General features: G+C 35.8%; 1 protein-coding gene across 2 annotated transcripts in view; it reads right to left on the minus strand.

The window, feature by feature from the left end:
- Nucleotides 1–14,294, minus strand: part of HBS1L (HBS1 like translational GTPase) — a 59,288-nt gene that overhangs the window by 37,665 nt on the left and 7,329 nt on the right. Inside the window, exon 5 of one of the 2 annotated variants that reach the window (XM_084203170.1) lies at nucleotides 10,700–13,947. The exons of the other annotated variant lie outside the window; for it this stretch is intronic. Within the exon in view, the coding sequence (XP_084059296.1) occupies nucleotides 12,500–13,947 (1,448 nt within the window). The 3' untranslated portion in view covers nucleotides 10,700–12,499. Of the gene's footprint in view, nucleotides 1–10,699; nucleotides 13,948–14,294 lie in introns of those variants that run through there. 2 annotated transcript variants of the gene reach the window in all.

A 14,294-nucleotide genomic window follows, 5' to 3' on the forward strand; every position in this document is an offset into this window, starting at 1 on the left:
CTCAACATCAACATATTAAGTGGGGCAGTTAAAAAAATAACTGCAGGATCACAATTCCTCCCTAGAAATTTCAGAAAAGCAAAGTAAAGTTTAACACTTTCAGCCTAAAATTATTTTTTTAATATTACATTTACAAATTATTTATATGTAGATGGGACAGTTTAAGTACTCTAGAGGCATTCAATTTTAAAAACATAATACCAGGAGAAAACATTTAAGATTTCCTCCTTCCAGCCTAATTTTATTTTCAGTGTTCTTACATCATGAACCAAAGGTTGTAGGTGCACCATCAATATGTTACAATATGCTCAAAATCTACAGTTCACTACTAGAGATTACATTTCACAATGTGCTATTATTTAGCAGAATGCTTTCCCTATTTTTTATTAGATACCACTTTAAACATCTTCCCCTCACAATATTACGTGCCACTTATTGTGAAACATCAGAAAAGAAACAAAGGGAAATGAGGCTTCAAGTCTAGTCGCACTCCTATCTGCTAGTTCTTGGTAATTTGTCATAACATAATGGGGTATGTGAAGTTGTGCTATTGTTGTGCTATTGTTGTGAAGTTGTGCTATTGTTCCACATGTGACTGCTCACAACTGGAAGAGACTTTGACTACTCATAACAATGCTGGTGAACCAGTATTTTATTCTGTTTTACTACTGGCATTCAAAGCTCAGCTTTTCTGATATTACTAGCTACACCACTAATATCTCTTGCTGGTAGACTCTGCAGATATTCCTGCGCTGTAAAGGACACTTTTTTTTTTTTTGCACATACCTCCTAAACTCGAGCAACTCCAGCCTTTTGGAAAGAAAGAGTGCAATCTCAGTTTTGTCCTCAGTGCTACACAGGTGAAAGTTCAATTATCACACACACAAACAGCAGCTAGCTTTAACAAAAGACAAGTAATAACCATATATGTCTACAGGAGAGGATGACCACATTCTCAAAACTTGAGTTAGAAACTCTCAGATAAAGAAGTTTGATACTACTTAAAAGTGTCAAAGGGATACATGGACTTAATTGTCACGTCATTTTCTTTTAGTTTGTTTTTGTGAAATTTTCTGTATGTCTTCAGTGTAAGATCAACAGGCTTCATTCAACATCTACTTTTGCTACTTCCTTTAATTCTAATGGAAAGCACCCTACTCATTCCCTAAATAAACATAATTAGTTCACCACACTGTCATCTTGTCCTGTTCATAAATAGAGTACATTTGAGGAAGGGCAGAAATGAAAAGGAAGCAACGGCTAATAAAAATACAAAGGAAAAAAAAAAAACACAACAAACAACTTCAGCATTCTTTCTTATTTAAATATCTTACTGGTAATCCAAAGAATATTCGAATGCTAGGTGTGAAACTGTTAAAGATCTCTGAATTTAACTTGCAAACCAAACTTAAGCTGCATCAATGCAGTAGGCTGATCAAAGGTCCTTAATTTATCTGCAGTCCAGAACCTCCACAGTATCAAAACCAACATATTAGCAGAAAATACTTAACTGAAAAAAGTTCACACAACTATTACTACAAATTTAGAGACTAATCTTAAGCTTTCTGAAAAGCCATGAAGTTTTCCTGGACCACTGCTGTGCAGTTTGTACAAACACCTAGTTACAACAGATTATATACCAGAAAGACATATTTCCGTAAGGAATATATTATGTATGCTACCAGAAACATTGAACATTGCTAAGGATTTAGAGAACGTACCATTAATTTGGTAATTTAGTTGACAGTAGACCTTTGAGTGGCTAACTGATACAAAATCCTAGAATTAAGCTCTAACTGTACTTATCAGGGAAACCACTGCAAGGAAGAGCACAGATACTGGCCAAACTGAAGTAAGCAAGGTACAAAAAAGCTACTTGACATGCACAGCAGCACACATTTGAGAAACACGAAATTCAACTTTAAAAACCCTACTTCTGTGTTAAAATTTAGGAAAAAATCATAAAAATTGCACCATATTTCAACATAAGAATGCTTTCTCTTTTTAACTACAGCATGTTTTACATTATCTGCATTACTTATCTATACTTGCAATACTTATATATATATTATTACACTGAAAATTTATTTATTCCACATTTTCCTATGAACTCATATGGTGTCAGCCAAACTTATCTGATTTCCAGCATTATCAAAGATGAACTTGCTTAATCAAGACTAGAAAAAATTAAAACCTAATATTACTATAATCTGAAAAAGAGAACCATATTTAGAAAATAACAACCTATATATATATGTAATGTGAAACATAACACTGGAGGCTCTATTCTCCATTGCCAAAACAGTTCAGAGACACAAATGGATTTATAAAAAGCTGCATATCTGAGTTTAGAAGCAAAATTGAATATAGTAAAGTACAGCCTATAGTTTTAGACAAGCTTTGGAAGATTTATCAGATGCAAATCAACACCAGAAAAATTTCATTTGCCAGCCTGAAGCAGTGCATTTTACTCCGTCATGAGAAGGAACCTCACAGGGACTCAAGTTCATTGCTTCATGTTTTTCTCTACACTTCACATTTACAGTAGCACCTGTAAGCACACAGATAGCATCTACAATCTTGCAATAGTTTGCTTGCATACATGTTATCATAAAAATAGCATCAAAAGCATAAAATTTAAAGCACATTTCTGTCTTGAAAAGTGTTTATTTAAGATTTTTGGGTGGCACTTTTTTCCCTTTATTTTTCAACTCAAGCACAGTTATGCTGTCTTGCCTAGTGGACAAGCAAAGTTAGTAATTTTCCTGTTTATGTGGGTCAGCAATAGGGAAGAGGAAAACATTAAAAATAGGAAAATGTGATTCTAAAACCACAAAAAGTTGCAGCAAGGACTCCAACAAGGAGTACCCAAAATAACTTCAACTCATATTTTGGAATTAATTAGATACAAAATTTCCACTTAGGGTGAGCTTCTATAGGCAGAAAGAAACAGAAAAAGAACTAAAGCAACAAGCAGTCAAAGCTCTTGCATGTCTTTGACAATATGGCATTACAACTTCTGCAGACACTTTATTTTCCACAATAAAGTCAGCTAGTTTTCCAAGCTTTTGGCATTTTAAGCATTAATTTCTGACAGTGGACTCATGAGTTTTAATTTTAATGGCCATTTCAACCATCACAAGTATAACAGAAGGGAGGAAACTGGCACTTTACATATTTGTAAGTGTCCTCGCTGAAGACTGAAAGGCTGTGAACATAGAAGCTGAGGTGATGAAAAACAGGTGATACCTTGTCACAGTTCAGTGTAAATAGAGTCCCACAAGTGGTGGCATTTCTGTTATGTCTGACATATATGTGCCATAATACACTAGACTATGGAACCAATGTGCTTTGTAACAATTCTGAATCATCCACAAAACTGAAGAAACACATCCAGAAGACTGTACAGAGATGAAATTTGCATTGTTGACACAAGTTTCCTAGGGAAGGAACAGTATTTGTAGTGAAAGACCCCTAGCATAAACAGACATTGTGAAGTAATTTTGTGTTTAAAGCCTGCACTTTTACACCATCCTGGCTTTTACTTCTTAACTTATTTTCTGAATTTTCCCAGGTTTCCTGTTAGCACTCAAGCTCCTTTTTACCAGTAGGTAATGTATTTTAGTCTGCTTCTTTTGCTCCCACTATTTTGGATTGGATATGCCACTTCTAATGTTTAGATGTCTTACTAGTTTCTAGAGCTGAAATGCATTAGTTTTCAGCTGCAAAAACACTACCATGTCAGCATTCCCAACAGCATTCCCTCACTTTGAGTACTCCTCTGATACAACTTGAAGTACAGCTTCAGGCAGCATTTACAATCTTTAAATTGATACATGACAGCACTACAGCAGCAGTGATTAATTCATCCTTAAAACAGGATTTTTTTAAAAATCTGACTCCAATCGTACATTCCCAATAATCCAGCAATCCCATCTGAGAATTTAGTAAATTCTTCACTTTACCTTCTAAAGACACTGAGAAAACCAAGTTTTCTTGGTTGCTACTTGATCTTTACCGTGACCTAAATGGACTGAGATAGGACACTGTAAAAAGGACACAATAATTTTTCGTTTCATCCAAGTTCTCTTAGCTTCCAAGCAAAACACCCAATTTTCATACATGATACAGTCAACTATGGAAATGACTTTGTATTGGTTTACACTTTGTCCTAACAAAAGTAAACCAAACTAGTGTTAGAGTACCATATAGGAAAACTCAGAAAAAGCCTGGAGTGTCACTTTTTCCAGTGTAGGTGTACAGTATGTATGAGGAGAATCTAAAAAATGTATTTCAAAGGATTTTAAAAAGCTTTTCATTGCTGGTGACACATTTTTCCCTGAAATAAGCCACTTCCTTTCTAAAACCCACACAGTACCTCCGTGTCAAGATTCAGTAACTTCGCAAAGTCTGTGTATATATTTTTCTTACCCAAAACACGGAAGTCTTAAATTCTCATTTTCTTTCCATGATTTAAGATACATCATGTCAGATTTCAAACATTTCCATTGAGAAAAGAACACATTTTCTTTGTCATAGACAGAACATATCTGAATATAATTAAGTACAACAGGTCCTCACCTCTACAGCAGGAATTTGAGAATTGTAATGTTTCACAAAAGTTACCACATCCAACTGAAGATGGGAATAAAAATTTCAGCTACCAATGTATAAACAATGGATTTTCAAATTAGCAAAATCAAAGCATCAGAGCCTAATACAATAAATGGCAATAAAACATGAGGAAATCTAAAGCTAATGAAAATATATGGTACATCACCATTAAACTACTGAAAGTTTGCTCTTCTTTGGAATTCTCCCTATAAATAAAATCCAAAAGTATCAGTTTGTCTAGTTTTGCTTGGTTGTTTTGGTCATTGAAGGCTCCCAACTTCATTTGTCCATTAACCACAACCAGAAGTGATAAATGTTACCTGTTAAAGCACAATAATTGCATTCTGACACTTTCACTAAGAAGTAACCACTATCACAATGACCATCACAACATAAAAGGACAGAAAACAAGTAAGTACTTGTCCATGGAAAGAGAAACATGTACCATTCTGAACCAAAACCAAAGCTTGCCACATTCAACTGAGAAGAAAGAGCTAATTACATCAAGTCACATTGTGGTGATGTTTGTGTGATTTTTTTCGTTTTTGACTGCTATGGTGTAAAGCAAAAATAAAGGAAGATACTTATACAGAAGAGGCAAAAAAAAAATCAGAAAATGAAAAGAAACATTAACAAAATGCAAGGGAAGCACCAGCCAATTTTATTTGTTCTTTTCTTGAAACTGCCCACACTGTATTACCAGTTGTGTCAAAATCTTGAATAAATGCAGAATTAATAAAAAGCATAAACCAAAGATACATGTCAGTGAAGAAATTCCTGTTTCTCTATAAATATCTATTAACTGCTTTTCTATAAGAAAAGAAAATAGCAAAGCCCTATATCTACAAACCTAGACTTGAGACATGTGCTCTATTCCTAGATTATCTGGCATGTCATGAGTAAGGCTTTTCAACTTCCTGTGCCTTACTTTCAACTTTAACTCTCTACTGTGAAGTTTATTTCTTATTAAATATTTATAAAAATAGACCTTGGTTCTTAGTGCTATTCTTGAGAAATTACCATTTAAAAAAATAGCCAGTGCCACTACAAAGACAGCTCAGCTCTAGATTCCTTGCTGCCCCAACAATAACCAAACCAAACAGACTCAGTTCGCAGCACTTTTTATTTCCTGCAAGGACTGCACATTTACAGACACCTGACCTCTTTCTTGCTCAAGCATCACTAAAATCAAAAATTTTAATGTCATAAAGTGGTTAACAATTCCGTTAATGGTGCCTAAAATGGAATAGAACCTTGCTCACCAGTATCTGTTTGTTCTGTAACACTAACACAAGCAAAAAGAAATTAAAATGTAGCTTAGCTAGAAAAACAACATGAAGAAATTAAACGAAAATGCAGATATTTTTCACCGAGGGTACCATTTTCACATAAATACTTTTCAGAAATTTGAATTTTAAGAAAGATTTCTCAGAGAATCCATAAATACCAGCTACATTTCCTGAAACAAAAATCTTTTCTTGTCTGGACTATGCTGAGAACAACTTACTACAAGACTGTTTCAAATTGCAATCTCTGAATATCACTAATACCAGAACAAAGGACACCAGAGAAATGCTACACATGTCAAGAACATATGCCACCAGTCAAAAAAGAGAAATCAGAATTAAGCTATCATTCTTCCATGTTATGGATAAAACTACTCAAGTTATCAAAATCCATCTTCATCAGCTATTACCTCCACACACTGACAAAATCACAGTATATTCTGAGTTGGAAGGGAGCCACAAGGACCAAGTACACCTGCCCCTGCAGAGCACCAACCCCAAGAGTCATAGCATGTGCCCAAGAGCATCCTCCAAACACCTCCTGAACTCTGGCAGGCTGGTGCTGTGACCACTTCCCTGTGGAGTCTGTTCCAGTGCCCAGTCACCCTCTGGGTGAAGAACCTTTCTCTTATATCCAACTTAAACCTCCCATGACACAACTTCAGGCCACTCACTCGGGTCCTCTCACTGGTCACCACAGAGATCAGTGTCTGCCCCTCCTCTTCCCCTCATGAGGAAGCTGGAGACTGGGATGAGGTCTTCCCTCAGAATCCTCCAGGCTGAACAGACCAAGTGACCTCAGCTGCTCCTCACACAGCTTCCCCTCCTGGCCCTTCACCATGCTCTCTTTGCATGCTCTCTAGTAGTTTAATGTTGTTATGACACCCAAAACTGCCCCAGCACTGGAGGTGAGCCCACCCCAGCTCAGAGCAGAGCAGGACAATCCCCTCCCTTGCCTGGCTGGCCATGCTGTGCCTGATGCCCCCCAGGGCAGGGTTGGCTCTCCTGGCTGCCAGGGCACTGCTGGCTCGTGTTCAGCTTGCCACTGACCAGGACCCCCAGGTCCCTTTACATGGAACTACTCACCAGCCTCTCATTTCCCAGTCTGTACATACTTCCTTTACAGGGTGCTCTCACACCAGGTGTAGAACTTGACACTTGCCCTTGTTGACCTTCACTGGCTGGTGACTGCCCAACTCTCCAATTTATTGAGGTCTCTCTACAGGGCCTCCCTGCCTTCAAGGGAGTCCACAGCTCCTCCACATTTTCCATCATCTGTAAACTTGCACATTATCCCTTCCAGTCCTGTGTCCAAGTCATTTATGAAGATGTTGAAGAGCACAGGGCCAAGGATGGAGCCTCACTAGATATGTCTGATGTCACCTCAGTCACTATAAACCTGTGTGCCTGATCCATGAGCCAGCTGCTCACCCATCTCACAATGTGTTTAATCAGCTGCATGCTGGACATTTTGTCCAGAAGGATCCTGTGAGAGACAGTATCTAGATCTTTACTGAAATCCAAAAAGTAACATCAACTGGATTCTCTTGGCCGACTAGACAGGTTACCTTTTAATAAAATCAGACAGAACTTTCATGAAGCCATACTGGCTGTGACCACTGACTGTGTTGTCTTTCAGATGTTTTTCAATACCTCCAAGGAAAATCTTTTCGTTAACTTGATCAGACACTGAAGTGAGACTGATGGGCCGGTAGTTTCTGAGGTCTCCCTTAATACCCATCTTGAAAATCGGGACAATGCTCACCAGCTTCCAGCCAGCTGGGACCTCACTGATGATGAGTAAGTACTTCACAAGCAACTCTTCTCTAAAATCTCCATAATCTCATTATAAAAAGAGTAAAATATTTTTCATTATGTTTTCATAAGTCTAATTCTTAAGAAATGGTTCAAAGATTCTCTTTCAAATATCATTTTAATCTCTACAGATTAAACAACAATCTCTACAACAATTTTACAGGTTCTAAGTCATCTTCTGGTCTTATTAGTACCAGAAACTTATAGGACAATGGGTAATTTTCTAAAGGAATCCTACCGACACTAAGCATACTAATCAATTATTTGAGCAACAAACTACTGGCATACCTCAGAAGTCACCGACAATTGTTTCTAATGGGCCATTTTTAAGCATGCAATCTAACGAATCCACAAACCAGATAAAGAACATTTCCATGATGACACTAGAAGCTGATAAGCAGATTCATACAGACAGTTCATCTCAAGAATTACCTAAAATCACAAACTGCAATTAGCTTTTACTTTTTGGTAATATGGTGTACTTGAACAGACCACACAAAGGAGCAACTGCTGCAAAATACAGCAATACTAAATGGAGACCCATTCTTATTGAACTGCATTGAAATAGAAATTTGGGAAGACAAGAGTGTGATTAAATAAATAAATAAATCACCATTGGCTTTTTGTTTCCTCACATTTTTCTCCAGTGCAGATAGGTGACTTCGACTAATGTCATTTCCTATCATCTAGTTAGAAGTTTCGATGCAGTAAATTGAACATAAAATCTAAGTTCATTAGTTGTCTACATTAAAACAAAATGAAACAAAAAAAAAGATAACGATAAAAATTCAATTCTATTAAAAAAATACCAAAAACCCCCAAAAACTAAACAAACAAAAAAAAACCCCACATCCAAAAAAAAAAAAAAACCAAACCAAAACAAAACAAAAAACCAACAACCCAAAAAATGGAGAAGTATCCCCTTTCAGCACTTTAGGAAGTTTACCTTTACTACATGAATTACAATGGGATGAAATATTTGCTTGAAATATTGATCTATAATCAAACCTAATATAAAAACACTTTAAAAATTTCAGAAGTTGAGTACTTTAGATTTGAAAAATACGTGACTGTCTGTATAACTCTAGCTCGTGTATGAACTACTGCCCCTGTATAATCGCACTGTAATGAAGTATATATGCTTCATAAAAAGACAAGCCATATTCAATCTTCATACAAATCTTTTCTGCAGTACTAGTTTGCATAAGTGCAGATTTTCAGAAACTGTTTACAGATTATAGAAAAATGTTTTTGAATGGCACAGTAAGGAAATAGGGCAAAACACAAGACTGCAAAGACTATGCCCCTGCACCAATTCTCACCCTCTGAGAAATAACATTTTGAAATACTATTGTGCAACAGTTCTAGAAATTCAAGCAGTTTGCTGCATCTGAAACTTAAGATCTTGAGAACTGTCCAAATAGATTTTGCCTTACTTTCTCCAAAGGAATCTTCTGTGCAAAGAATGTCCGTGCAAATGTGGACAAGAACTGGAGTCTGTTTCCACAACAGACATAAACATTACAGAACATTGAACTCTATTTCTATCAGGTAAGTTAACAAGAAATTGTAATTAACTCAGTCCTTTAATAATATGCATTTTATTTACATACATAAAGCAACATCCAGAAATTAATTTTGTATTAAAAATAGTCAGCAGCCATATAAAAATTATGCACAAAATAGATTTGATGTACTAAATGCCTTAAGAGTACATAGCAGTAGTACATCTATGCAGTTTAATATTATCTTTTTCTGTTTATATGCGAACACAGATAAGTATTTTGCAATGTTAATAGGTGAATTCCAAAACAAGTAACACAATTAACCCATATTAGCCAAAGATAGACAATAGCTGCAAAATGAGGGGGGATTACATACATAAATTAAGAAAAAAAAGCTCACCATGTCAAGGATAACACAGGCAGATTTAGTTTACTAGAATTCTAACTGCCATTAGGCACAAACCCTTCAGTGCAAAGGCCAAACACAGTTGCTACACAAAAATACCACATACCAAAGCATGCAGTATTCTAACACAATTAAACCTACCCTTGATACCATATACCTCATTCTCAGTAAATAATTAAAGGAATAATTAAGGAAATTATTAAAATACCTGTTTAATTTAAAAAGCAAATATAGTGGCACAATACTTTTTGCTTAGAAAAACAAAACTATAAAATTGTCTAGGCATGAAAATAAATCTCTGCTGAAAATTAATTGGAATTCAGGTTAATCTACCACTTAGCTACCCTCTCCAATGTTTAGCCTGCAGATCTGTATTAATTCAAGGCTCACTTCAGGATTCAGGATTGCAAACTGAGGAAAAATCCCTCCCCTGCTGTTTACACACTGAACAGCACACACTGCTCCTTCATGACCACTAACACCAGTCAAATGCCAATTTATATTATATATGAAAATCTAGCTGCCTAACAAGACCCAAAGTTGTTTACTAAGGTAACAATCCCACAGTAAGATCCATGATAAACATACAATACTGATGCTCTTTTGCCCCCTACCACTTGTTCCAAGGGTACCCACAGAACCTATATTTAGTTGTATGTCCAGTTCATGCTCTAAAATTATAACAAATGCTAAGGAGTTTTATGCAAACAGGGGCAGCCAGGGGAATGAGAAAACAGGCCAGAACCAAAGAGAAGTTAGTTAGACAGAGAAAGTAAGATTTAGATGTCAAAGCAAAGCTATGCATTTTTAAAGGACCCACATGCATTAGAAATCTCTACTGACTTCAATGAAGTCTTCTGGAGTATTTGAAACACAGGAAAGCAAAACCACCTACAAATATAACAGGCATGATGATGCCAAGCTTTGCACTCATATTTTATGTTGAAAAATTAAAATTTCTCTACTAGAAAAATACACACAATTTTGGGAAAAGTGAGGTGTAATTACAAACTCTGCTAACAAGACCCTTTGGTCAGTAGGAAAAACAGACTTGGATTTTTAAGCAGGGGGAAGTTAAAGCTTGGATTAACTGCAGAGAAAGAGATCACTGAAAAGCACTTCATATTTTTGACACAATAGAATTTGCTATTATGATTAATCAATAAAACAATCAGTAGTACAATCAGTATCCACCAGATTCTATAGAAAGTCTTCTCAGGAAATCAGTTATGCTCCTGCTAATGCACTTATCAGATCATAGTATATACACTGGATTGTATTATTTAATCCTTTAAAGGAACTGCAAATATGTTAGGATAGATTAACACATCAATTGGAACATAAACACTGCAGCACTGTGATTATATAAAACTTTTATTAATTAGGGTAAGAAACATTAATTTCATTCACAGGGTCAAAGATCACACTGCTCTTAGTCCTAAGTGACAGATGCATCAACTAGACAAACAAGCAAAATATACAGACCATTAAATTTGTACCTGAGAGAACTGGAACATGTTTTATTTTTATTTAGAAACAAAATCGTAGTGCAATCTGAAGTCAGGAATAAACCTAAAGGTTTTTTCTTTTTTTTTTTTTTGACCTAACATGCTCAAAAAAATTGGATTAAAACTAGATGAAAGTCATATCTACTGTTTCATACTAGCTGCCAAGTTTAGTATAAGTTTATGAACACACACTTTTTGAGTTGTAGCAGTATCTTTTATTGAACTTATTGCTGTTCTGAATCTAAAATACTGCAAATAACACTGGAAATATATTAGAGGTTGTAATGTGTACTAAAAGGAAAGTTAAAACATACATGCAGCTACTAATTTGAATAATAGGGCACCATAGTAAGTCCAGAATAGATTTGGATCTTTCATCTAAGATTCAAAGTAACAGCAACGTATACAAAGAGCAGAAGAGAATGCATTTCCATTTCTGAAGGAAGTTTTCATCAAAAAAGACAAAAGGCAGACACAAACAGCACTTAGGCTTTGCCTTATTTTTTTTTTCCATTGAGCAAAGACTCTCATGCTACAGTTGAAAGTACTGAAACTTCAGCACTCCTCTGAAAGGCTTGAGAATAAACAATACTATCCTAGGGAAACTTCTTATGAAATACATGCAGCATGTACATCCCTATAAAATTGCTGGTTTAAAATGCTGGATATCACATTTTGATACCTAACTGTAGTAATGGGGCACAACAACAATTTAATTGCTTGCTCCCCAACAAATTTGGTCCTATCAAAAACTACACATGTACTACCACAAGCAGAACTGTCAAAACCTGAGGTCCTTGAGGCTTTTAAAAACTAAAGGCATTTCTGTTGTAATAGTGCGATCAGTATAAAGATAGAATAATGACATTGACTGGAAACATCCATTACAAGACTGGCAGTTTAATAACATACCTTTATCAGAAAATCTAACCTTAAGAACATTTAATAAAACAGTTGTAATATAAATTGAGGTTCCTGCTCCCAAACTATACATATAGCAAAAGTAAATTACTTTACAAAATAATAATTCACTGTTCTTCCCAATGAACTGTATCTTCAACATCTAAAGTGATATTTCAAGAAGTCTAATGGTGTTTACAGAATTTTGTACATGCAGTATCTGTATAGCAGAGTTCAAGACTTCCCAAAAGTTAAAAATGTTAAACTGTCAGTGAAAATTTTGCAAAAATTAGGATATTCAGTGCAGCACTTTAAAAGTTCACATACAAATTTCTACCTATCAGCAACAATCGTAATACATCAATTAAAAAAATAATAAAAAAATCAACTCTGGGTCATAAATAGGTCCTATATTGTATTTAAATACAACTCAATATAAACACTGATGCCTTTTTTTTTTCCTCATTACTGTCTTGTAAAAGCTTTTCTTTGGTTAGCTTTCACAATATCATCAGGTGATGCTGTTTTGAAGTCAAACGGTGTTATGGCAATTGTAGGACCAGTTTCCTTGGGTTTTACATCTTGTACTTGTCTACTGTATAGGAAAGTTTTGTACATCCCAACTGTGCGCTGCTTATACCCTTTTGGAGGATAACGGAGGCACAAGGTTAAAGCAAAAGCTGAAGGTCTTGCACGCAGCGCCTTTATCCACGAAAGGGACAAATCCTGCCTCTTAAGACCACCATGCCCTTTCTTGGGTTTTCTGTTAGTTTTGGCAAAACCAGAACCTTTTCCTTGTTTTTCTTTTACAAGTTTCGTTTCAGGACTTAAGGTATTTGACTGTCCTACCACACTTTTCTCTGTAGATACACCTGCATTTTTTACAAGGACACTTAAATCAATGTTGGTTCCTTGGGAGGGTCCCAATTCAGTTACATTGTGCATGGGTAAGTCCGTCCTTTGCTGAGTTTTAGCTATTTCAATAGTCTCTGCTATTAAATCTGAGAGTGATAAATTCTCAACCTCCTTTACTGGACAAACTTCAGAAAGGGCTAGAGAAGACAAAGATCCTGTTAGCTCTGGCATCCCGCCTGAAGTTTGAGGTTGACTTACTAGTTGTGATAATGATGAGGTTCCCAACTTCCTATCAGTGAGACTTGCTGTTGACTGGGTGTAAAGATCAGCCAAAGAGTAGCAGTGGCTAGCACTGCTTTCCTGGTGCTCCTGAAGCAAGTCAGCCAATGATGTACTTCCAGATCTTAACACTGGCGAAGCCGCCATGTCTGAAAAGAGGCTTTCTTGCTTTCTACTTTGTGCAAGTGATGAAAAATTTTCAAGAAGTTCATTCTTTTTATTTATAGTATGACTGACTTCATTATCAAGACCCAAGTTTCCTAAAGCACTTCCTAAACATGGAGGACTATAAAAATTTGCATTACTATTACAATCAGAAGTTTTTGAGGAAACAAGTGGAATGCTGTGTTCAGGACTCAGAGAATCACAAACCACATTCTGCATCAGCAAGGATTTCAAGTCCTGTGTTTCCTTGCACTTCAATGGGTTACTTCCTATGCTAGAGTAAACATCTTGACTGTCAGGAACCAAACTTACTGCATTAGCACTTTCTGGTAGTTGCTTCTCTGCTTGTTTATTCACAGGTGCACAAAATGATCCTTTACACAAATCATCACTGAACGCAGATGACAGAACACGTGAAGAGGATTTCAATCTTTTCCTTTCACATGAAGGTATATTGGATTTTTCAAAATTTGTAGTTAAAGAATAAAGAGCTGAATCACTTTTGGCTGTCAAATTTCCAAACCCAGGTTTGTTGGTGTTGTCAGCAAAACTGTCTATTGCACAAGAGAAACTGTCTGTATCAACACACATTTCTGGACAACAATGTAAGTCTCCTTACCTTACAATAGCCAATAATTTTCAGATGGAAGTCCGGTCACAATGAAATATCCCATTTTTTAAAAGTTGACAGCAGCAACGAAAAAAAAAAAAAATCAAGAAACATGAAAAGGCATTTAATTACTAAGTGTCATCCAAAGGTAAGGAATGTTCTACAAGTAAATCACAGGTATCTACTTAAATACATAAAGAACTTTAAGAATCAGCAGAGAATGCCAATGAAGACCACAAATATTTAAGTATAAATCAGAATAAAAAAAAGCTACTGTATAGACACTACCCTAAAAGGGAGATACAAGGAATGGGAGATATCAGTTTACCAAATAAATAACAGAAGCAGTAA

This window comes from Fringilla coelebs, assembly GCF_963513975.1.
Source record: "Fringilla coelebs genome assembly, chromosome: 3".
Classification (NCBI taxonomy): domain Eukaryota; kingdom Metazoa; phylum Chordata; class Aves; order Passeriformes; family Fringillidae; genus Fringilla; species Fringilla coelebs.